Source organism: Microcebus murinus, chromosome 1 (genome assembly GCF_040939455.1).
Source record: "Microcebus murinus isolate Inina chromosome 1, M.murinus_Inina_mat1.0, whole genome shotgun sequence".
NCBI lineage: Eukaryota > Metazoa > Chordata > Mammalia > Primates > Cheirogaleidae > Microcebus > Microcebus murinus.
This window is the reverse complement of record NC_134104.1, coordinates 45,985,185-46,012,025: the sequence shown is the minus strand read 5'-3', so window position 1 is coordinate 46,012,025 and position 26,841 is coordinate 45,985,185. Positions and strand designations below refer to the sequence as shown.

Below are 26,841 nucleotides of genomic sequence, written 5' to 3'. Positions count from 1 at the left end.
TACTTTGGGAGTATTAGGGTAGAAAGCCTAGTAGATTTTTATGGTATGGGTGGACAAAGATATCTCATGCAGAGACTAGGATACATAAAAGTTAAAAATGTCTATCTTCTTAGAGGAGAGAGAGAATGAAAGAGTGAGAGAGAGAAGATAGAGAGAGCAGGGAGGTGGAATGGCATCCCAAAGAAATAGAAGGAGGTGCCAGCAGGGAGGCCAAGTGGCTTGCTGATTATATGAGGACAAAGAGGAAAAAAAGAACAGTGATTGTTGTCAGTTAAAACAGAAATGGCCGTGGAGTAATTAGTAGGCAGTTGCAAGAAGTCAAGTTGTCTGTCTTTCTAGTTTTCTCTGTTCCTGGATGCTGGGAGTTAGCTACTCTCCCAGAAAAACAGGTCCCAGGCAGGATCGTTGCAAGAGATTTGGAAATGATAGAGAGAAAGAAATAACAAAAAGACATAGACAAAGTGCAATTTAAAGTGATGAGGGATTCAGGAGTCCTCCAGCATTCTTGTGAGCTGTGAGGCACTGAGTGAAATTCCTCATCAGTATTTATTATTATAGCAAATAGTTGTCCTTGATTAAAGAATTAAGTGTACAGCTCATTCATTGAGGTTTCTAGGCTCCCTACTTACCTAATTCTGTCTACAAGAATAGACTGTTACAAAATTTTTCTGGGATAAACATATTAAGCCCTAAGTTAGAAACAGATTTAGCTGAGCATACAAATTAAACATAAAAATGTGTAAGTAGGAACACTGAGTCTGTATACTAATTTATCTATTTCTCTAAATACAGAGACATGTGGTCAGGAGTGAAGCAGGAAGAGCCTTGAAGTTTAAGATAGTTCCAGCTTCATGTTGTCTGCTAGGCAGGCATTTTAATCAGCTTCTCAGCCAGGACCCAAACTGAGCTTTTGCTATGCAAAAAAGCTCAAGGTGATGGCCTGCAGCATTGAAGAAACACTTGTTTGCAAATGTACTCTGACATTGCCTTTATTGTTGGGAGCAGCTTCCAGTCTGTGAACTAACATACCCAAAGATTCCTTCAAGGCAGAGCCCTGGAAAATTCCTGAAACCTTTCTTGTCTCTAGCCTATTTTCTCCACACCTGGAGTCTTGGTTATCTCTGAAATATAGTCAGGCTTATTTCAGGGGTTGTGATTTTGCCCCTGAGATATGCTTTTGGGTAGGAAACTAAGGCCTGGAGTTTCCTCCTCTGATGTCTGTTCAGGAGCTTCTCAAGAATACCTTGAGGCTATAGAAAGGAATTCTAAAGGCTGTGAGCTGGTGAATGTAAGGAGAAAGATTTACATTTCCTATTTGTCTATTGGGCTCCTTTCAGATGTTTGGGAAAACAGAGTCCCTGCAGGATGCCTGCTAGCTAGGGAGAGAAAGAGCTAGGAGAGCTCATGATTGATGTTTGGCTGTTATGAGAAAACTGTGGATTTAGATATTTTCCTGTTATTTCAGCAAAGCTGCCCCTTTCATGGAGGCAGAGGCAGGAGGATCACTTGAGACCAGGGTTTCAAGACCAGCTTGGACTATAGCAAGACCCTGTCTCTACAAAAATATTTTTTAAAAGTATGAAAGAAAAGTTAATACACATGAAGGTATCCAGAAAGTCTACATTCTCTCTCATGTGAATTCCAAAGAAAGAAAATTAATAGAATAGAGTACAGACATGAAATAATATAAAATGATTTCCCTAAATAAATGGCAATGAAGGGAGATTTTTTTACTAAGCTTGCAGGGTGGTTTCAAGAGATGTATATTGGATAGAATGATTGGATTTCTGTGCTAAATCAGTAACAATTAAAAAACTTAGTTCTTTATTATACTTTTACTTTCAGTTTATTTTAATTCTATTTTTAAGCCTAGTAGATTTTAATACCCAATTATAAAATGTCAAAATATAAAGGGGGTACAAAGGTTTTTTTTACATAGATACCTTGTATAATGCTTAAGTCTGGGTTTTCAGGGTACCCATCACCTAAATAGTGTTCACTGTACCTGATAAGTAGGTTTTTATCCCTTCTCTCCATTGCCCCTCTCTTCTTGATTTCCATTGACTGTCCTATCTCTCTGTGCCCATGTGTGCCCATTGATTAGTTCCCAGTTATTACGGAGTACATGTGAACACAAAATTTTAAGGAGTCTTTAATGTTTGGGCATACTATTAAACTTAAGTAATTAGATTAAGCAAACATTTTAAATTGTGTTTATGGAAGACAGCTATGCTCACTCTATCACCAACACCCTTTAAATTATACTTATGAATTAAATATTTTTAATATCTTTCTTTAGTAATTCAATTAACTGCTAAACCTTCCCAGGTTCTGAGGTTATTCTTACAAATCTCATTTATTAAACTTATAAATACATTAATTTTTCAACTTTCAACTTAAATTTTATGTATACATAATACTTGTGCATATTTATGGGGTATATGTGATATTTTGATACAGGCAAACAATGTGTAATGATCAAATCTGAGTAATTGGGACATCCAATCACCTAAAGTATTCATTATGTCTTTGTGTTGGGAACATTCTAAAACAACTCTTCTAGTTATTTTGAAATATACAATAAATTACTGTTAACTATAGTCATCCTATTTGCACCAAACACTAGATCTTATTCCTTGTAACTATTTTTATACCCATTAACCAGCCCCTTTTTATCCTCCCCTCCCTTCCCAGCCTTTGGTAACCACCATTCTATTCTCTGTCTCCATGAGATTGGGTTTTTGCTTCCATGTATGAATGAGAACATGCAAAATTTATCTTTCTCGTCTAGCTTATTTTACTTAACATAATGACCTCTCATTCCATCCATGGTGCTGCAAATGACAGGACGTTCTTCTTTTTTATGGCTGAATAGTATTCCATTGTATATATGTACCACATTTTCCTTAATCATTCCTTCGTTGATGGACACTTAGGTTGACTCTGTATCTTGGCTATTATGAATAGTGCTGCAATAAACACAGGTGACATTCCTTGCCCCACATAATGTGGTAAAAGTGACATTGAACAAGTTCTGGTCCTAGATCTTAAGAGGTTGTGTTTTCCACTGCTGTTGTCCTGGAATCCAGACACTGTGTGAGTCTGGCAAGGTCATTCTTTTGGGAAGGCTTCAAGGCGGAAAAGACCTTGCAAAAGAAAAGACCATGTAGTAGAGAAAGGTTCAGCCAATGTGGCCTTTCCAGTCATCTAGGTAAGACCCCAGACATGTGAGAAAGTTCATTTGGGATCCTCCAGCCCTAGATGGAGCAAGGCATCTCTGCTAGGTTCTGTACGAAGTGCATGATTAGGAGCATATTAACAGTGGTTGTCTTTTAAGTCACTAAGTTTTGGGGTAATCTGTTATGCAGGAATAGATAACTGACACACACCAAGGATTTCATTAAAATAATTATGCTGTGATGAATGTAAAGATTTATAATCTACAATATTATTTTGTCAAAGTAGAAATGATAGTCCTAAGTACATGGCATATTGAAAATGTCGACTCGTCTTGCTTGGGATCAAACTTAGGATTGGTGTTTGCAGGGGAGTATTTCTCAGCTGATGCTCTTTATTAGTTACTATAAATTTTGGCTTTGCCTTCACCTGTTTTGGGCTCTCTAGAAGGAAAAGAAGGAACTCAAACCATTTGACACTATGCCCCTCAACATAACCATGGCTGACCGTTTCTCTGCTCTTTCACTCTTGACTATACACCTGTGCCAGCCAGCTCAGACTTTGGGTATGCAGAAGAGAAGAAATAAATGAGGAGAAAACAGGGGGAAAGAAAGATGAAAGAATCAAGTCAGAAGAGAGAGAGGGGATAGAGTTTCTCTGGGAAAAATGCAGAAGGAAATTTAAAATGAAACAATTTGTGGGTTCCTTTCTTCATCTTCTGGAGCACAGAGAGGTTGATTCAGGGTTACATGAATCAGAATCCAGTGTCTTCCATGGCCACATATTTCAGTTCATAGACAACCTTTTCCTAGTGGCAAATAAGTTACTTTCCATAAAATGATGCTGGTTTTCCTTCCATGAAGCACTCAGCCCTTGAGATCCTGTCTGGAACACCTGGCTCTGGGAGAGCAGGAGGCACCTGCAGAACCAAGGACTACTGAACAAAGTGAGAAGATACAAAGCAAGCTGATTTCCTTTAAGCCTGAAAAAGTCTTTTTGATCCCTTTCTCCCTGCCCTTCTTTAACTACCAAGTAGAAACAGATGTGCTGGGTTGTATGGATATACAAGCAGGTGAATTTAAGGATTTTTCTGTCAACAGTAGCTTAGCATCTTTATCAGGGAAGGGGCAGCAAATACCACTGACAGTCTCCCAAAGGAGAAACATAGAGGCTCAGCTGTCAGGTGTCATTGGTGGGTAAGTTACGACTACCCTTCTTCTTTAATGCTGTGGCATGTACAGCAAGCAGGTTTTTATGTTGTTAACTCTTTCTTGGGGTCACAATGCAGATGGTCAGGAAATAAAGAGCATTCAGAATTTCTTGACACTTCCTGAGATAAGCTCATTAAAAAGCTACCAAAAGATAATGAATAGGTGGGTGTGGTGGCTCACACCTATAATCCTAGCACTTTGGGAGGCCAAGGCAGAAGGATAGCTTGAAGTTTGAGACCAGCCTAAGCAAGAGTGAGACCCCATCTCTACAAAACATACTGGGCCTGGTGGCACACACCCATAGTCCCAACTGCTTGAGAGGCTGAGGCAGGAAGATTCCTGGAGCCCAAGAATGTAAGGTTGCTATAAGCTATGATGATACCCCTGCATTGTAGCCCGGGCAACAGAGTGAGACTCTGCCTCAAAAACAAAATAAAACAAAATGAAATGAAACAGAAGAATGGTTTCACAGATGACAGAAATACAGGCCCTGATGAATTTTAGCAGGCTTATCTGATAATCGGGCAATCTTTAAAGCCATGACAATTCTCATAAATTAACAAAGGAATGTCCTAGTAAACAAAATGCCACTTAATCTCTTGCATTTGCTACTTTTCTGTAAACTGGATTTTGGGGGGAGAATTACCTCAGAATAGTGGTTACCAAACTTCAGTGAGCATCAAATCACCTGGAAGAGTTGTTAAAATGCAGATTGCTAGGCACTACCTCAAGGATTTCAGATTCAGTGGCTTTCCTACTTTATTTAATGGATTGTAATCTGTTATACATATTATTTGTTATTTATAATATTTTATGTACTAAATTATTCAATACATTAATGTTATGAATTATAACCATTATTATTAAAATAATGCTTATTTATAAACATCATTTTGATGCTCAAATTGTCCCTCATCTGGTAACAGGGAGTCTATTCCAGCTGGATTCTGTATCCATTTGATATGTACCTGTCATATCTTGCCTTCTGCACGAGATATTCCTGGCTCACCCTGGACTTTCTTGCTGTCCTAGAATTAGCCATTTTTCCAAGGATTTGCATCCTTTTAGTGGAAAATTGTATTTATAAATCAAGATCTAGGCTTTATGTGTGCTCCTTGGTGAAGGCAAAAGATTTATATGGCCTGAGGAGAAACCAGAGTATAGTGTGCTCATTGTTAACAGGGTGTCCCTACATTCAGACCTGGTAATGGGCCAGAGTTAGAGAATATATATATATATATATATATATATATATATATATATATATATATAAATGTGTGATATATATCATAAACATGCACAGATACACATTTGTGAGTTTATGTATACATCTTTTTGTATCTACATTTATTTCTATATTGATATATAGATATATTTATTGAATATATTGAACTGTATAATATAGTATTATAAATATATATTATATATAAATATTGTATATATAATATGTAAGGGAGTAAGGGAGTAACCTCCCATTCTCACTCCTTCTTTTAAAAAGATTTCCCCTTCAATGCTAAAAAGGCTGTGGAAACATGTAAACACTGTAATTTCAAATACTGAGAGAAAGGGACGGGCAGTGGGACTGTTTCCCAAGGTGGTCAGAGAAGCACCTCCAGGAAAGAATCACCTTAGGAAAAGTGGCCCTACCCTACCCCACTGTTCTTTATTCTCCTTCCCAGCTTTGTTTTTCTTCATATCACCTATTACTGCCTCAAATTATAGAACTTACTTATTGGACTTGATACTGTGTTTGTCCTGTGGGAATGTAAATTTGATTAGGACAAACTTTGGCTTGGGTAACACTGTGTACTCAGTTTATTGCACGCTGCTTGGCACACGGTAACTTATGAATCAACATTCATTAAATGAAATATTCCATTGGTTTCACCAGATTGGTAAGCATAGCCTGGAACTGATTTTTCTCATCTCATGTTCTACACTTGAAAACTTTTAATATTTTTCTTATAAAATATATTTCATGGTTTCAGAAAATTTACTGAAATATAGTTCTTTATAAACTGAAATACTTAGAAATTCAACTTAATGCCTTTAAGACTTCCAAGCATAATGTAGACAAAACACAAGACTCTCCAATTTTGGCTCAAACTCACAATTTGCTGATTTTCATGTCCTTCCATAAAAATGATAGTCATCAAACATAAATCCAATAATATAACTATAAAGTTATAATAACAATGTTCAAATTTATTCCTCATTTCAGGAACTAGAGGCAGTTAGCCCCAGACTGTGGACTTAGACCTGAAACAAATGGTCCTCCTCTGAGAACTCACCAGGTTGCATCTCACTTGTATAAGCAGAGACTAGAAGAGTGGACACTTCTTCTCTCTCATAAACAGTGTAGAATATTTGTACTTACCAGTTTTCAAAATTCCAAACTTAATCTGGTTCATGCTAATTATCTAATGCTAGGAGTCCCTGCTCAGGCCTACATACCAGTAATGCCAGTTTCAAGGAACTACAGCTGACCAGCTGCTCACACCTTTGAAAACCAAACTTGCCAAAGTCATAGAATCTTGCAGCTATACAAAAGAGCCCTGAGAAATAGGACATACATGAGGCAGAATGCCATGATGCCCTGTGGACTGTGGCATGTGGGCATTTTCATATGCTAGAAATGTTCTAAAGTTAATTGCATCATTCAACATAAACCTTTAGGCACCCCCATCTGCTCTTTTCATATTTATGGAGCAAGATCAGTGTGTCTAGTTCTGGAGCCTCAAGAATCCCCTTACCTGCCTCTTCAGTGTCACTGTGACATGCATCAGGCTGGGCAGTCTTCTGGACTGGTCAGTGCTTCTGGAATGCCAGGGAACCTCCAGGATTCAGTTGTCCATGTCTCAGTGCCAGCTGCCCATGAGGCTGTCTCCTTTCCTCCATATCTGGGCCATCCCTCAAGGATCCCTCCAGTCCACCTTCCTTTTCTGTCACAGCAGAGGCTGGCCTTTCTGACTAGCATTGCACTACATTAGCTGTCCACATGCTTCCATTTCTAGATTCATAAAATGTGATAGCCAAAAGGGACCCATGATTCATTCTGTTCAATTCCTTTACTTTAGAGAGAAGGGCCTGGTGATTATTGTAGACCTAAGGCTGGTTAATGGTAGACCCAGAATTAGAAGGAAGAATTTTTAACTCTCCATGAGGGGCTGCCTAGCCCACAGACTAGGTAAGGGTCCTGACTTCTTATCCAGGTATTCCATAAAAGGTTTTTCCTCATTTTAAGCCTTGGCCTGTTGTAACAGAGTGAATGGCGTGGTGGCCATATTATGGTGTGGTGACTTTTTACTTTTGTAGGTAACACTACAACTCTTCTTTCCAGGTCTCAAATGGGTTTGCAACCACATGTCCTGGGGATCATCCTTTTATCTTCTCTGAAAGATCACACACCTTAGGAGGATTCCCCTGGCCTACTTTTCCCAGGGAGAATTCAGGTGCTACAGAGAGAACACTCTGACAAAAAGGATTTTCTGTGTCCTCCAGCTTCTTCTGCATGATAAGGGTAGAGTGTAGTTAAATAACAAAAACAAAGATTTGAGACATCTGCACCAAGGAGCATGTATTCATTTATTTCTCATTCTAGCAACAAGACAAACAAGTGTAACTCCATGTTCAACATGTTACGGATGGCACCAAGCCCAGGAACGTTGAGGGTATCTATAGGGCAAGTAAAACAAATATTTTTTTATAGTGTGGGCATCAAACTGTAGATGACCTGGAAAAAATCCCTCTATTCCCTGAATAATATGTTATATATGATGTGGAAAATGAACTTATCACCCAACGTATTTTCAGAGCTAAAAATAAAACATTTAAATTCAAATACTTCAATAAAATTGGAAATACAAACACTACACTGAGAGTTACCCTTAGCCAGTTCTCCAAACAAAAGATGAAGAAACAAAACCATGAACAACAGTACAAAAAAGAAAAGGTTTATCTAGGAAGACTGGATGCTCATCCAAATCACATGTCTTCTTCTGATTCTTGTTCAACACTTTTTAGGAGTCCCACTTCTGAGGGGCAGAAACTCTTTAGTTTAGACTTAACCAACCTGAGGAGAAGGAAAAGCATCTCTAGTTAGCTGGTGTTTAATATAGAAACTCAGAGCAATATGCATCTGTAATACAACAACCTCCTAATTATTCAGATGTTTTGAGCAAATGAGGAGAGGAACTCAAAAAGGAAAATCACTTTTATTTGGCTTTGGAGCCAACTGAAATTTTTCTGGATGAAAGCAGGGTATCAGTAAATAGATACATGGTGGTTTTTGCATACATTGCATAATTGTTTAATTAGACATCAGAAGATAACTTTAATCATTTCTAAAACAAAATCAACTCTAGAGGAAACCAAGCTCAGTTGATCTTCTCCATCAAAGCCACACCTGGCTGTGTATTACAAAAAGGTGCCCTTTCCTGTAAAGGAAGTGTGTGAAGTCCTCTCCTTCCCTAGAGTTGGCAGCCCAAGTCAAACCCCATGTCGAGTCTGGGCTAAACTTCAGCCCCCTACTAGCCTCTTCAGTGGGTGCTTTTGTACAGAGCACAGGATGTTCCACTGCATGTTAGTGGCTGTGTCTACGATAAATTAAAAGTTGAAAGAGGTGAACGCCAGCCTTGTGACTGTTTTCATAGCTTCAAAGAATGTGTAGGTTGGAGGGAAGCAACAATTATAATTTTTAAATTGGAAGGTGTGAAGCTTCTTAGTAGCAGAAGTTCAGCAAGTGCTCTGCTTCTCTAATATGAGAAAAAGAGTGTTTCATAAGATCGAGGCAAAGATTTTCTTATGCACAATTATTATAAACACATTACACTGTGATCATGTCAAGAAAACTTAGTTAACTTCTAGAAATACATAGAAATCTTCAAACAAACTTGATAAACCAAATCACCAATATCACACTCCTTTTATGAAAACTTCACCATCCACCTGCATCTTTAACCTTATTTTCTAAAATCCTTCTTCTGATGAAGGCTAGTCTGTCACAATCATATGTAATGCCTTTACTTGTGCTCTGGCTCTTGCTAGAATACCAGGGGTCCTCAAAGTTTTTAAACAGGGGGCCAGTTCACTGTCCCTCAGACCGTTGGAGAGTACGCACTGTGGGCTCAGGATTAGTCAGCTGCTAAGCAGGACAGGCAGCAGTGGCAAAAACACCCAGAGGGCCAGATAAATGTCCTCAGTGGGCAGCAACTGGCGATGGGCTGCAGTTTGAGGACCCCTGATTATAAGCTTTATAAGCTTTATAATCCCTTTATAAAGGGATTTCATCTTATTTACTGCCGTGACCCCCACCAGAGTCTGGAACAATGTCTGGAAATATTAGTAGCTTAATACAAATTTGATAAATAAATAACCTTTGGAGCAATCTGCCAAGAATTCCTATCACTCACCTATTCATAGAGGCTAATTGTTCAGTCACTTCCAACTCAGCATTAAATTCTCCAATAAACAACAAAACAACTGAGCAGTATCAGTAGCATCTGTTGATTCAAGAGTCAAGGAAAACTACTGGAAACCATTTACCTTGATTATTTTAGTTGACTATTGGTCAATATGGTTCCCAATGTCCTCAGCCCTGCCAGTTACTGTTCTCCTGAAAGGCTAATACTCTCAAGCAAGTTAAAGGCAGGACAGTGTTTGCGTCATTTTCATAAACCACACATTATTTCCACATTGTACAACTTTAATATATGCTCAAATAAATGGATTAAGTATTTGATTTATTAGTTTCATTCCTGATGACTCTTATGTAAAACAAAGATATGGCTGCTATTTACAAATTAATTGTTAACATAGACCCTAGTGACTCTTCCTGTCCCTCATTTCTCCTCTGTGGTTTGTTTTTGGTGTTGCTACAAGCCACCATCCTGGGATATGTTCAGACACCTTACCCAGGCTCTATCCGCCACCTGTAGCTATATGCAGAAATGGCCACATGGGGCAGATTGACCAATGGGATAATAAAGAGTATGTACAAATAATTACCAGGTACTGGAGTGGGACAAATCCAGGAAACTAGTGTCAGAGTATGCCTATGCTTTTACTACCTCATATGTTCTCCTCAATTAGTATGAGAAAGTGCATAAGTGAGATCATAGGTATACTTCCACGAAACCATGACATGCCTAAAATTTGGACATCCCTATTTTATTCTTCAAAATTATTCACATGAATTACTGCTTGGAAAACCAAGCTGCAATTGGGTAGTATTTCCCTACTTGTAGAGAGATGTTTCTGAAATAAATCTGTGCAACGTGCAACAATGGGGTTTACATGAGAGATATAGTAAAATATGCAAACAGTTCTCAACTATGAGCTATCAAAATCAAGGCTACAGGCCTGGAATTGGATGAGGCAATCCTAAACCATTATTCTGGATGGCTAGGAAGTACAGCTTCATTTTTCAGAGTTCCTTAACCCAGTTGTGCTTCCAGGGTGATCTCTGTGCTATGTCAAACAAATTCTGATACAATGTTCTGACAATACATCACTTGTGGATAAGTTGCAAACCACTCTGCAGTGAAATCCTGACCAACAGACTTTTCAAGTCTCCTTATGATTACAGGACTGGATCAGTCTGCCATGTGACCTCATCAAAATTAAATGCTGAATCTGCATGATATTTTTGGGCTTTTGCTTAGTTTGTATTAAAATATGTCCAAAAAATTTAACTCTTGGTCTTATCTTTCCAAAAACAATATGAGAGCAAAATGGAAAAGCATGTAAAACATGATATCCTAACAACTGAAGCCTATATTTATGTAGGCTACATGGGACTACGAAAACAGCAAACAAAGGTTTATTGAGAACCTACTATATGTTTGGCAATGTTCCAAAGGTGTGGGACATACTCAAAAAGACACAATCTAGCCAGCAGATAAACTAAGACACATGAACTAATAGTAAATATCATGAAAGATATCACAATTGTTAAAATGTATGGTGGAGACCAAGTGCTATAAAATGTCTTGAAGGGAGATGAGCAAGGGCTCCAAGAATCACGTAAGGTTTCATTTAAATGTGCATTTAGTGTGGATATGTCATGTAGAGGGAACTGTGTGGTCAAAAGATTAGTGTAACACATGGGGGTAGGGAGGATGAAAAATAAGAAACGGAGCTTCCAGTCTTTAGAGAACTATAAGTGGATAGGAGGTTCATTAGTAGTCAGAATGTTTTTGAAACAGGAAAGGACAGTAGTCTTATTTGGGCCCCGGAGGGGCTACTTCACGTCTACTTCTGACATTAAGTATTGCATTTCCTTGAATGCTGGCACTGTTCTTGGAGGCTGCCCAGCCCCTAAGTAGATGGCGCTGAGATGTTAACCTAGCACAACAGGGAAGAAGCCAAGTTTCACACAATGGCAGAGCCAACCTTGTAAATGAGCTCATGCACATGCTTTCAGGGAATGGAACAGGATTCATAGAAATCAGTCAGTGAGAAGGAAGAATTTCCTAGCACCCAAAGCACTTGGACCTCTAGAAGAAAACTACAAATCAAAGTGGGCTGACCCATAGCCAAACAAGGAAGAGACAAGGAAGCAGTTTCTTCACTCAGAGCCTCAGCACCAGAGCTGCCTTAGCAGGTAAGCACAAAGGAGCACAGGCCGGAGGGCTGACCTGGGGCCCATGTCTGGAGAGAAGAGTGGAAAGTTGGCGCCCACAGAGGCTGAGACGCCACTGGGCCTTGAAGCAGCCACTGCATTTCAGGAATCTAAAGAACCTAACGGTGGGTAGTATCCAATATAGTAGCCAGTATTCACATATGGATATTTAAATTAATTAAAATGAATGTGACACTAGCCACATTTTAACTGCTCAATAGCTAGTGGCTACCATATTGAACACTGTCAATACAGTACATGCAGGCATAGAACATACTGATCAGCGCTGAAGTCTAAAGGATTAGGCGCTAGAGCCTTTCTGCCTAGTAATTTGGATCAGACAGGCCCACTATGGTTTAGCAGTAACCCCTTTAGAAAGAGGAACTGTGACCACCCCTTTCTATTCCTGCTCATTCTTCAAACTGCAGCTTCATTTTCAGTTGTGAGGAGACCTCCCCTGAGCTCCAATAGTGCCTTTATTCTCCTACCATTTCCAGTTATTGCACTATATTTTGATTATCTCTTTCTAATTTAGTCCTAACTATAGTATTAAAAATCCTCATGGTCAGGGTCTATATTTCATTCATTTCTTGATACCAAAAAGGAAGGAAAAGGAAGAGGATGAGTAGGCCAATAAGAACAAGAACAAGAGCAACAAGAACCATAAGAAGACAATACCATTTATTGAGCTCTCATTATATCCTAAGCAGTATAAGTACATGATCTTCTTTACGTACTATTTATTATCTCCATTAGTCAAAAACAAAACTGAAATTTAATGTGGTTAAGTAAATGATCCAAAGTCATTCAGCTGAAAGATAGTGGAGCTAGGAATATGTGTTCTTATCTATCTATTATACTGCTCCTGACCCACTCATGAAACATTATATTGGGGTCCTTGTAAAAAAATGTATTATTCAACTGAATGTTATTTTAAACATATTAGAGTCAATGCCAACTTAATCAGGCACTCAAATTCAGTGAGACATGTGCATGTTGGTCAAAAAATGACTCCAAGTTTAAGAAGTGCTATAATTGCAGGGTGTACTGGGTAACTGGAGGCCTCACTGTAGGCAGTGGATGGGGAGACCATTCAGAAGAGCAAGTAGCATATACAAAGAGAGAGAGACATAGAAGAGTGCATTGATAAGTAATGCATGGGCCAAAAGAACAGCATAGTTACTGTTGAGGTATTCTAACATTATAAATGCATTTATATTTTTACTGTAAACTTCTGTGTTTACAGATAATTTTCTGTTATGCTACCCTGTCTTGTGGGATGGTGAGGAATGAAATCCACACTTGAATTTTAAATTCAATGTTATTGAGTCTTGATGATCATATACCAAGAAACAGAATGTCCATGAACAGAAATCACTAACTTACCAGGTGACAAAAGCGTAATTCACTCCAATGATGACAAAGCTTACTGCATAATGCCAGCAAAAGCATATGGTGAGAAACATAATGTTCTCATGATCCTTCAGATTCCATGTAGGAGCCCCACTGGGCGAATACAGGACAGAATCAATCTATAATTTAAAACAAAAAGCACATATTAAAATAACCAATCACATTCTCAAAAATGGCATCTTTCAAAATGCTTCATCCCAAGATGAATAATAACTAAGATAACTCTCATTATCCAAGATGTTACAGAGAAAGCATCCGGTTTTGCTACCTGTTTTATTAATAAAGACAGCATGTACTACATCATATTTTTGAAAAAAATTTTAAAGGATATGTAACAATAAATTTGCAAAATATAAACAGTGATCATCTCTAAGATTGGATGGACTTTCAGAGAATGTTGTAGGTGTCTACATGTGTAGTTTCACTCTGTTATTTCAAATTTAGAGGACAAAAAGGTTTTAAAATAAATAAATGTCCACAATTAACATTATGTTCAATAGTGAAAGACTGAAAGCTTTCCCCTCTAAGATAAAGAACAAGACATGTCTGTCTGCTTTCACCACATCTATTCAACATTATCTTGGAAATTTTAGCTATAGCAATTAAGCTAAAAAATAAATAAAAGGCAACCATATTGAAAAGAAAGAAGTAAAACTACCTATATTCACAGATGACCTGATCTAATATATAGAAATTCCTAAAGAATCCACCAAAAAACTATTACCTGTAGGTAATAAATGATTTCAGAAAAGTTGAAGGATAAAAAAATAACAATCAAAAATCAGTTGTATTTCTTTGCTCAAGCAATGAAAAACCAAGCCCCCCCCCACAAACCCAATATTAAGAAAACAATTCCACTTACAATAGCATTAAAAAGAATAAAATATTTAGAAATAAATTTAATCAAGAAGGTTGGAGACTTTTACACCAAAATCTGCACAACATTGTTGAAAGATATTGATGAAAACCTCAATAAATAGAAAGTGATCTCATTTTCATTGGCTGGAAGTCTTAATATTGTTGTGATGGCAATAGCACTCAAGAGAATCTAGAGATTCAATGCAATCCCTATCAAAATCCCAATGGCCTTTTTTGCAGAAATGGAAAAAGCTGATTATAAAATTCACATGAAATTGCAAGGGATACAGCATAACCAAAATAAACTTGAAAAAGAAAAACTAAGTTAAAGGACTCAGACCTCCTGATTGCAATACTTAATACAAAACTATAGTAATCACATCAGTGTGATATTGGCATAATGACAAACATATAGATCAATGAAATAACACTGAGAGTTCAAATATAAACCCATATATCTATGGTCAACTGGTTTTTGACAAGGGTGCCAAAGCCATTCAATAGGAGAAAGAGTAGTCTCTCCAACAAATAGTGCTCCAACAAACAGTTTCATAGATATGTGTTTACTGAGTATTGACTGTGTCTTTGGTCATCATGTTAAAAGAAATGAAAAAATAAATGTTAAAAAAAATTTAAAAATAAAACAAAAAATTGTTTAAAAAAATAAACAAAAGGTCCTGGGAAAACTGGATACTCACATGTGAAAAAAATGAATTTGGACCCCTACCTCATGTTCTATATGAAATTAACTCAAAATGGATTATAGACCTAAATATGAAAGCTAAAATCATATAATTCCTAGAAGAAAACATAGGGAAAAAGCTTCATGACCTGGGATTTGGTGATGGTTTCATAGCTATAACACCAAAAGCACAATCAACCAAAATAAAAACAGATAAATGGGACTTCACCAAAATTAAAACCATTGGTGCTTCAAAGGACAAGTGGAGCAATGTAGACCAGGTTTTCTACTTTTGTGCTGGCCCTGTGCATTTTATTCATCAACCAATGTCAAAATCATAATTGTTCTTAAAATATCATATTAGTTGAAATGAATATGGGGTACTTTATAACAAATTCTTCCTGCCCTTCTCTACATCCCAAAAGACAAAATGTATTTGTTGTATATATTAGAGATAGGAAAATTAAATCATGCATGGCCCTGGCCTCTCCATCCCCAAACAGTTACAAAGATGTCTGTATCACTGCTGCTGTGCATCACCCACCAAGGGCTGGGGCCTCTGTCTTAGAACACAGCTACATTCTAAAGGGATGACCTGTCAACACCTCTGGCAGAAGACACATCTGTCATTAAGTTAAAGAGTCTGCTCAGAAACTGCAGGCCGAGAATGTCACCCAGCTGGTTTCCCTGATGCTTTGGATATGTGAGTGTCTTGCAATAAGCCTTTGTATACTGCTAGGAAAGCTCACTGTGGAGGCCAGCTGGTCAGAGCCCAGGTCTCTGAAGCCCCAGAAGGAAGTAAAAATTTCTGAGTCCTCTGTGCTCACTCTTTGGAATGACAAGAATGAAATTCAAGTCACATAGTCAACTCCAGTTTCAAGGGCTTAGCTGTTTCAGCTGCAGCGTCAGGACACAAGATAGTCCTTCTCACATCCTCCTCTCATGGCTAATTCATGGAAGTTGACAGAGAATTTCTGTGTCAAGAAAGGGCACTTCGGTCCCATATTGAACTCGAGTTGGAAGAGGCGAGTCCGGTCTCAAAATGGAGGTAAAACCGCCGTCCGGTCACCCCCAGCCCAACTCTGGCCGTCGCCGGGAGGTGGGGGGGGGGGGGGACGGCCATGATCCAAAGGAACCAGAGCAGTTGAGAAAACTGTTTATTGGTGGTCTGAGCTTTAAAACTACAGATGATAGCTTAAGAGAACATTTTGAGAAATGGGACACACTCACAGATTGTGTGGTAATGAGAGACCCCCAAACAAAACGTTCTAGGGGCTTTGGTTTTGTGACTTACTCTTGTGTTGAAGAGGTGGATGCAGCAATGTGTGCTCAACCACACAAGGTTGATGGGTGTGTTGTGGAACCAAAGAGAGCTGTTTCTAGAGAGGATTCTGTAAAGCCTGGTGCCCATCTAACAGTGAAGAAAATTTTTGTTGGTGGTATTAAAGAAGATACAGAAGAATATAATTTGAGAGACTACTTTGAAAAGTATGGCAAGATTGAAACCATAGAAGTTATGGAAGACAGGCAGAGTGGAAAAAAAGAGAGGATTTGCTTTTGTAACTTTCGATGATCATGATACTGTTGATAAACTTGTTGTTCAGAAATACCACACTATTAATGGGCATAATTGTGAAGTGAAAAAGGCCCTTTCTAAACAAGAGATGCAGTCTGCTGAATCGCAAAGAAGTTGGTGAGGTGGATCTGGCAACTTTATGGGTCGTGGAGGAAACTTTGGAGGTGGTGGAGGTAATTTTGGCCGTGGTGGAAGCAGAGGCTGTGGTGGTGGAGGTGGTGGAAGCAGAGGTAGTTATGGAGGAGGTGATGGTGGATACAATGGATTTGGAGGTGATGGTGGCAACTATGGCGGAGGTCCTGGTTATAGTAGTAGAGGGGCTATGGTGGTGGACCAGGATATGGAAACCAAGGTGGTGGATATGGCAGTGGTGGAGGAGGATACGATGGTTATGATGAAGGAGGAAATTTTGGAGGTAATTATGGTGGTGGTGGGAACTATAATGATTTTGGAAATTATAGTGGACAACAGCAATCAAATTATGGACCCATGAAAGGGGGAAGTTTTGGTGGAAGAAGCTCGGGCAGTCCATATGGTGGTGGTTATGGATCTGGTGGTGGAAGTGGTGGATATGGTAGCAGAAGGTTCTAAAAACAGCAGAAAAGGGCTACAGTTCTTAGCAGGAGAGAGAGTGAGGAGTTGTCAGGAAAGCTGCAGGTTACTTTGAGACAGTCGTCCCAAATGCATTAGAGGAACTGTAAAAATCTGCCACAGAAGGAACAATGATCCATAGTCAGAAAAGTTACTGCAGCTTAAACAGGAAACCCTCCTTGTTCAGGACTGTGATAGCCACAGTTTACAAAAAGTGCAGCTATTGATTAATGCAATGTAGTGTCAATTAGATGTATATTCCTGAGGTCTTTTATCTGTTGTAGCTTTTTCTTTTTCTTTTTCTTTTCATTTTCTTCCAAAATGTAATCATATGATTTTAGTGTGTTAGATTTGCTGAGTCCTAGCTGTGCTTAGAACATCTTCATTCTACATTTACCTTGGTCACATTTGAACTGCTGCCATAGTTTTTGGGTATAAAGAATGTCTACTGCCCACTATTTAAATTCTGGGAAGGGATAGTGGGAGTTTTCCCTCTTCCTCCTACTTTATGAAGACAGTTTTTAAGAATGTTTCAAAATAGAGGACCACTAAGCCTGCTATATTGGAGGAAATTAGTGGGTACTTTTTTTTTCCTTTTTAAAAGCACAAGAGGCCCATAAATATCTTATTTTCCTTGGTTTAATTTTTTTTTCACTATACACACTTTCAGAGCAAGAGAATAAAAATCATGCATTATTTAAACCCTTAACTGGCTGGCATGCTTTCTGGTTTGTACCCTATACATTTTGCTGGAGGAAACCAAGAACAGTCCTAGGTATAATTGTTTAAAATAACTTACTGCAGCAGAAATGTAGCATAGTTACTTAGTACAAGCTTCTTACTTCATAAAGACCTGAATTCAAACTTGGGTGATCTGGAGTTCCTAAATTCCCAAAGAATACATTGCTACTTCTTGTGTATATTTCAACCTAAATCATGTTGATGTGAGTTATCAATTTGTTTGGAAGGCCCTGGTTGAGAAGTTTTAGATAATAAAGTCATATATATATATATAAATATAAACTAATGTCTACTGTTTTGCGCCAGCTAGTGCTTACAATTTCATTCGAGCCCTAAGTATGTGTCCTGCTGTTATTCTTTCTTTGGCAGTTGAACGTTGAATTCGAGATTTCTTACTTTTGTTTTAAGAAGTACTAAGCAAAACAAGCAATAAAAAGGGGAATGGGGCATGCTAGTGTTTGAATATGCTCTCTTGTTGCTTCTAATTCTGTGCCTGTGTGCATTATTAATATTTGGATGCATGCAATGCCAGCATGGAAATTGGTCTTCATACATACTGCAGTTTTCCAGAAACACTCACAAACCAATAAATGTAACAGACATTCCATTTGTTAATGGGCATATATGTGAATAAGCAGTGTATAAAATAGGCTAATATTAGAAAATGGTTAAGTACTTAAAATAACTTCAAGTGTGGTTATATAAATGGACACTGTCAATGTTCATAACTTCAACCTGGGAACCTGGTCAAAATGCTTGGGGAAACATTTTATTAAAATTAAGCTAAATTGTCTCATGTTCTTTTATTCTTATAATAAAGGTTGAAGGAATGGGGGAGATTAAAAAAAAAAAGAAAGAAAGGGCACTTCGAGGTGGGGGTGAGTATAAAATATTATGGACGGCTCCCCCGTTCCCATCTATCAGTCCTGCCATGTTCCTCCAATGCCATCCGCACTATCTATCCACACCTGCTTGGCAAGTGATGTGCTCCAGCTGCCAGACGTAGGGGTTAGCAGTTGTAAGGGGTAAACTGAGACCTCCCACATGTTGAAGTCCTAATTCTCAGTGCCTCTGAATGTGACCTTCTTTGGAAATAGGGTCCTTGCAGATGTGATCAAGTGAAGGTGAGGTCTGACTAGATTAGAGCTGGCTTTAAATCCAAAGAGTAGTGTCCTTATAGAAAGGCCATGTGAAGACAAATGAACACAAATACACACAGGGAGAACATCACGTGACAGCAGAGGCTGAGACTGGACTTAGCTGCCGCAGCAGGAATGCCCAGGATTGCCTGCAACCATCTAGGAGAGTGGCGTGGGACAGATTCTCCCTCTGTACCCCTGAGAAGAAGCCAACCCTGCCATCACCTTGATTTTGGATTTTTGGCCTTCAGAAGGGTAAAAGAATAAATTTATGTTGTTAAATTCATCCAACTTATGGAAATTTGTTATTGCAGCCCAGGAAAATAATATAATGGTCAAGAGCAAAATTCGCAAAAGAATATCACTCACCCTAAACCTCAAGCCTAGGCACATCCCACAGCCTTCTGATTTCAAGATTGTTCTTTTTAAGCACCAGAGGAAGCAAGAAAACTTCATCTTTCTCTGCTGCATCACTTTTAATAAAAGGACTTGTTCCATAAAATTTGCATTCAGTCAAAAGGCTGCAGGCTCCCCACACATCTCTCAAATCTCAACTTGACTTCACCTTTTCCTGGAAGCTTTCTTTGTCCTCTTCGTCAGGGTTAAGCAACCTGCTCTTCAGGGCAGCATGTGCTTTCAAAACTGCCCAACAGTGAAAATTACTACATATCAAATCTTATGGGAGGCAGCTAATACAGTGTATAGAGATATGCATATAATATGTATTTATTTTTAAACAAGAAAGATTGAAAATAAGTGAGATCAGCATCCAACTCAAAAAACTAGAAAAAGAGATGGAGAGCTTAGCTTTCCAATAAAGCAAAACCTGAAAGAAAAGTTGATAAATCCCTAATATAAAACTTTAAAATACTTTTATTAGAAAGCGAGAGATCAATCAGATGAAAACCAATTATGTATATAGAATATATTTTTTAAAACACACACACAATTAAAGAGTTCTAAGTTAACATTTTGGTATCTTTCATCCAACCACCCACATCAAATGTTCTCATTCAGACATTATCCAGCATCATCTTTTATGATCAGAAACTCTGGTTCTTATGTGTAGGGGAACTTTGTACCCTTTATGCCCTGATATTGCAGCAGCATTGAGAGAGCATTCTATGGGAAATTGGGAAAGTCTCCCTGACCACAACTAAATAAATAAAAAACAAGTAATCTGCCTTATGAGTTTTGAAGAGGTTATTCTTAGACTTTATAATCATCTTTTCTCCCAACCAGAGACTTTATAGCACTATGAAAAGCAGTACTCAAATGCTTTATTCTAAATAGATGCACATAAACCAACATAATATTTTAGATTCTTTAGAGAGTTAGTCTTAATTCCTAGGTCAGCCTCTACTTCTGTTACATCTCCCTTGCATATGAATGTAAAAGTTGGGTATACTGGCCGACATATAGCTGTTTCTCAAAAAATAATAATTTGCTCTCTTTCACACCTTCCATGTTTTTCTCCAACTTACTACCCATTAGGCTGTAAGCTGCTTTAGCAAGAGGAACTGCTTCTAACTAAAAGCATCAGATCAGAGTTCCTACGTAATGGGTATTCAGGTGTGACATGAAGATGTGCACATTCCACTTCCTTCCCAGCTGCTCTGACAATGCTCCCACCAGGGCCACCGGGCTACTCTAAGAAACAGCACCCCTCAGAGTCCCACATTGTCATGACACACAGCATATTGGAGGGAAGTCTAAGGAGCAATTACAGGCAGAGACACCAGGTGCATTTACTGGAGGCCCCAACTCACCTGAAAGAACCAGCTCCCCTGAAGCAGGATGAGGCTTGAACGCAGAAGTTCCAGAAGTACATTGTTCTGCAGGAGGAACTCCATGAAGGTGACCAGGCCTGTCAAAAAGATGACCAAAACCAGCAGCTGGTGCACAAAGATTTCCACCATTTCCCGGCCATGAGTGTGGTTGTGGAAGATAAAAGCTGATAGAGGGTAGAAAACACAGTTTGTCTTTTTCAATGAAACAAAGGCCATCACTATTTCTCTCTCCCCCTCTTTCCACAGAATTGTATACAGACAAAGCAGAGGTGTCACTGATTCCCAGGGAACCGCAACTCTGCAGCATTTTTGAAGTCATCATGCCTCTTTGGAGTGGAATCGTTGAAATATAACCCTTTTTCTCTTCCCCAACCTTTATTCTTTCCTCTAACACCTTTTGACACTTTCAACTAACTATATTTCAAAGCATCCTGTATGCAAGATGAGGAATAATAAGCACAAAGAAGCAGGGGAGCAAGAATTAAGATGACACACAGATGGATAAGCCAAAGCCTCACCTTAAGGAACTCAGTCCACTCACAGATCATAAGGGCGGACTCTGACAGGTATGACAAGATGCTCTGAGAAGCTGCCAAGAAATAGAAACTTAACTGCCTTTTGCATCCACTGGAGAGATGCCACCTTCATCTTAATCCTTTTCAATGGTATAAACAGAAAAGGATGTTCATTCAAAATATAGCAACACCCTGAGATAACAAGAATCAGGCTCTTAGTTGTTGACACCCATCTTTTATCTAGCCCTTGTTCCCAAAGAGAAATGGGCAACAGTTTTATTTCAGATGCCAGAAGCAACATGAGCAGGGAGGAACTGCCTTCTGATTAATTTGGGTCTTTTGAAATTTCATGATCTATTTCTAATACCTGTAATAAATAACAATAAGTGATTAAACACCTGTTTCCTTTTTCCCTCCACAGCAACTGGGAATTGAACTAAAAATATTCTTTTAATTAACCTCTCAAAATTATGAACTCATAATTTTAGGTGGCTGAATTTTTTGGATGCTACTTATCATATAATGGCAGGGTTTTGCCATATCAATATTAAAAGGGCTAGTTAGTAGATGGTGGAAGCTGTTCTGTTGTGAGTAGTTGCCTCATTTCAGGATATTCATGCTTCACTGTGTTCAGTTTTCACTTGTTAAAAGTGGAAAGAATGTTAATCTTAGGGACAACATAGACATAAGGAACTATTGAAAGTGGTTCTTTAATACAGATGTGAAGTGTGAAGAAACCACTTTGAATGATTGTGCTTGCCCAATTCTACTAAATGAGTCAGTAGGGAGGGACGATCTTTGTCATCCTGCTTAGGAAACCCATTATGGCCCAGAAAAATAGCCCTATCAATCAAGGCTATAGTACCACCAAAGGTATATTATTATAAAGGCCTACACAAATGCCCACTAATAAAGAAAGATACAGAAAAATACTTATACTTACCTTCCACAAATAAGGCATTTGACAACATTAACTTGGGTAAGGAGGAGGGAAGTGAACGGATGGTGACACATAGGATGTGTGCCACGCCCATCAGCCCAAAGAAGAAATACATAGTGAAATGATGCCAGCTAAGGAGTTTGTTCCACTTGCCCTCTTTATATAAGATCAGGTGGGGCCCTCTAGGAATAAATTGCTCTGCAATCATGCCTGTAGAAAAACATTTAACAGTTTAGCAACCCTTTCCATAACTTTACCTAGAATGCAAGAAGATGCAGGAAGATCAGCTCTTTGCTCATTTTAATCTATTGTCATCAATTCTTCTATCTAGGCTGTTCCCCAGCAGCTGAGCACTGATGCTTTAGTGTTGTTTTAGAAGTTCAGATGCTGGTTCAAATAACCAGTTTTAGTCAAAGATAACCAATGAGTCAAACAGTAATTTCAGATCTTCAGTGCTGATGATCTTTGTTCCACTGATTATAAACATGAGGTGTCACCTTCCTAACAAATTATTAATATGTCAGAGAGAAAGTAAAATTAGAATGTGTTAATAGATTTTTATTTAAAAATTTATTTGGCAATTTCTTGATGTTATATTGGATATTTTCTTTGTATGTAAAAATATCCATTAGGAGAAAATAGTACACAGAAATGGTCCACTCACCGGTTAAAGCCATGCCAACTACTATAGTTCCTTCCAAAAGTTCTACTCGATGGAATAATGCTTTGGAACGAAGGTAGAATGTCTGCTTTTGCTTTTTACAGACATATTTCAGAATACTCCTTGTACTCCACCAAAGGCTCAAAATAATAAAGAGGGTTCCAGGAAGAGCATGACCTTTGAAATTCACTATGACCTACAAGAACATATAGATGATGAAAAGATTTTATTTCTGGAACCTGGACAAAACATCACTTGTCCCCCTAAAGTACTCCATCTTCCAATGATTATGAATATATCACTGATTCTCAGGATCCCGTATCCCCGTGGACAATAGTGGATCCCACTACAATATCAAAAATACCATTAAAAATAGAATAAAAATTCACATTTGATAAACACTTAACCGTGCACTGGTCCCTATGTCAAGTGTTTTACATACAATCTCCAACCTAATTTTTTCAACATACTCATGAATGAGGGATTATTATGCCATTTTCTATAGGGATACAGTTTTTAAAAAGTTAAATGCTTGCCCAGATAGCTATTGGCAAAATTCTGTTGTTTTTAACACAGAGGTAAAAAGGATTTCTTTAAATGACAGTATGCACTTCACCATACGGCTGCCCTTCCAGCATATTAAAAGGAAAGTAATAAGAAAGTATTACCTTTATGTTTAAAAGTTGAAATGATGTGAATGGCCTACAAAGTTTTTAGAGTAGATAATTTCAAAGTATCAAGCATCAAGTGCATGGAGGCACCCATTAGTGTTCATCCAATATCTGTGAGCCTCTCCCCACTTTCCCCAGCCTCTCCTCCAGTTGGATTGGAACCCTGTTTTAATTCTGGCTAATGGACTGTGAACAGAACTGGCATGTGTCACTTACAGGCTGTGACAGTTAAGAGTCTACATAACTCTTTTTTCATTCTCTTCCTAACTTGGCAATGGTGGCATGGCATATCTATAATACAGAGGATGATCAACCAGCTTGCTTCTCATTTTGCAAGAAAGAACATTTATTGCGCTACCCCATTGAAACTCTGTGGTTTTTTGAAAAAACAGCTTAGCCCTACCTTGCCAGATACCAAGCCAAAACAAATTGCAAATTTTGTTTATACTATTGCCATATGGTGGAGTCACCTCTGGCTATTAAATCAAACTGATCTCTATTTTTGCTCAGTGCTATACAAAATTAATCTTGAATTATGTGACTTTATAATTATATGAGCAGGCCTTTGTTCAAGGTGTCTTACCATTAATAGAATAATAAAGAGAGAATCCAGATTATCCTTGTGGATCTGACAGCAGCTCAGATCTAAGAAAACTTATAAGAGGGAATTTCAGAATGGCCCCTGACCCAGCAGACATCTTTATCTCTGTGGGTGAATACGGGGCCTCTCAGTTCAGTACAGACCCCTCTGCATTACTTCCCTACCCCTCTGACACACTATGAAGCTTAGGGGAAAACTGTGAAGCGGACCCAAACACTAAGTCTCTTAAATCGCCACTCAAGATCCCTGATGGACATTTCAGGACATCCTCAAATCATCCAAAGTGTCCTAGAGATTCAGACTCAACATATCACATAGTGCTAAGCTCAGGTTCTTGTCCTGACTTTAGTGGTATAGTTTGACGCATGTCCTCTAAGCTCTGTAACCTTAGTTCTTAATTAATAAAAGGAGGAGTTGGGCCTAGATGGTACCTGGAGTTCCTTCCTCCTCTGATAGTCTCTGATTTATTATTCTAACCACCATCTTTTACCAGCATTTTTGAGTTCTACTGTTTGTTTTGGTATAAGCAAGCATGTAGGGTTAAAAAACACTTCTGCATGGGATTGAAAAATGCATCCAAATTGTAAAATTTTTCAACTTTCCTGGAAAAGAAGTTTATGTGATTTAGGGAACCTTAAATGTTTTTTATTTCTTAGTACAGGAAGCCCACTTGCAGGATTTATCCTGAAGACATAATTACAAATATAGTCATTAGGAGAATGATTAAATAAATATCTCAACCACTATAAATAAAGTTTTCAAATAACTTAAACAATAGAGGATATATTAAGTGAAAAGAATAGGATAACAAAATGAGAGAATGGGTCTTTGGATTCAGACCCACTAGTTCTGAATACTCACTTTATTATTTATTATTATATGACTTTATCATTTATTATTTATATGACTCTAGGAAAGTTATTTAACCTTGAGTTTCCACAGATTCCCCTTCTGTAAAATGGGACAAATAACAGTCCCTACTTCACAAGATTAAAATGAGTACTCCAAAGTAAGTATTAATAACTCACAGTGCTATTTAATAAGCTCATGCCATCCTCAAACCATCTCAAACTACCAGAATAAAACCAGTAAAACCAAATGAACAATTATACTTGGTTAGTAACTACAGAAAACCAAGATGCATCTATAGAATTCATCTGGCAATTGGTCATGTACTGCCTATAACATTTCTCTTCCTGTTGTCTAGAGGGTTATTGGGATCTTCTATGGTTATCAATACCTTAACTTTAATTAGACAACAAACTTGAAATGAGGAGTCATAAAATTTATTCCTCTTTCTATTCAACATTCCCCTAAATCAAATTAATCATCTTATCTACACAGCCACTATTAGAAAATAAATTTTCTGAATTACCTATTTTGGTTGACAACACTGCCATTCACCCCTTGCACAACCTTAAAATATGAAAATCATCCTAGAGTTTGGCTATTTCCCTAAAACTAATATATCACAGGGAAAATGGTGGATTAGGGTGACCTCCTGGCTCTCTGCTCACAGAGTGGGAAGTGAAGAGAGCGGATAACCACATGTGAGTGAACTGTACTTCCACAGGATCAGTTTTGTGGACCTGCAGAGAAGCATCAGGGGACAAGGAAAAAAACAGTGGCAAAAATCAAAGGTGAATGGAACAAGCTTCCACAAAACCTGGAGAGTCAGAAATATACAACTGGGAGGAAGTGTGGCTCACCCGGCCAGCGGAGGCATTGGTTCTGCCCTGCACAGGGAGATGGTCCTTCCCCCATCAAACTCCACACCCACACAGGCAGGGAAGTTCCTGAAGTTGGTGGGAAGTGGTAGAGCAGGCAGAAGGGCTATGTGGAGTAGAGCCTGGAGCAGGGAAATTTTTGAACTCTTCTGAGAGCTCTGCCAAGTCAGTTTTGGGTGCGGGAGGGTCCAAACTCAGCAGATGCTTCCCCCTACCTTAGGAGCCAGTGCGGAGAGAGGCATCTCACTTCAGGACACTTCCAGGACCAGGACCAGGATGGGGGGTGTATGCCTTAATGGAGGCTCTGCCCTTGGAAATAGCTGAGGCTTTTGCTGGTGCTGGATAGACAGAGAGTGCAGATCTCTGCACCTAAACTGTTGCATCTCAGTGAGTTGGGGACACAGTGGGCTCAGTGGGCGGCTTGGAGACAGACTGCCAAAACAAGCTGAGCTTTCTGCCCTGCAGGCACCTTCTTAGCTGACACTGGGAGGGCAGGCACCTCCCACTCCATACCTTGCAAACGCTTTGGATAGCTGTTCTGGAAGTGGTCTCAGACCTCCCAGTTGCCCTAGCCCAGCTGAATGAGTCAGGCTTTTGGAAGAGGGAAATAAGGAGAAAAACTGTCTACTCCTCCAAACCTACCCCAGGTCTTCCCATTCTGGTGGCTTGGGCTCGGACTCTGCATTTAAAGGGGCGAAAGGGGGAGAGTGGTTGCATGCACTGCTGTCTCTCCAGATTGGACTTGGGCAGTCTCTCACCCCACCGAGCCACTTGTGCTCTGTGCCCAGAGAGCAGAGTCCATCTTGGCAAAACGAAGCACCGAAGGAGGCTGTTTTTCCAGATGTGACCTGGGGTGACATACCACCCACACCCTCCTGAGACTTGGGCCTGGGTGCTTCTCGCCAAAGGGACTGACTCCACCCTGGG

General features: G+C 38.8%; 1 protein-coding gene and 1 pseudogene across 1 annotated transcript in view; one reads left to right on the top strand and one right to left on the bottom strand.

Moving 5' to 3' along the window:
• Positions 1-7,952: 7,952 nt before the first annotated feature.
• Positions 7,953-26,841, bottom strand: part of LOC105859376 (transmembrane protein 45A-like) — a 36,796-nt gene continuing 17,907 nt past the window's right edge. Inside the window, exons 2-6 of the mRNA XM_012743129.3 lie at positions 22,919-23,111; positions 22,258-22,464; positions 20,779-20,963; positions 13,396-13,541; positions 7,953-8,460 (exon numbers count right to left, since the gene is read on the bottom strand). Of these exons, the coding sequence (XP_012598583.2) occupies positions 8,373-8,460; positions 13,396-13,541; positions 20,779-20,963; positions 22,258-22,464; positions 22,919-23,111 (819 nt within the window). The 3' untranslated portion in view covers positions 7,953-8,372. The remainder of the gene's footprint in view (positions 8,461-13,395; positions 13,542-20,778; positions 20,964-22,257; positions 22,465-22,918; positions 23,112-26,841) is intronic.
• Positions 15,965-17,274, top strand: LOC105859373 (heterogeneous nuclear ribonucleoprotein A3 pseudogene; annotated as a pseudogene).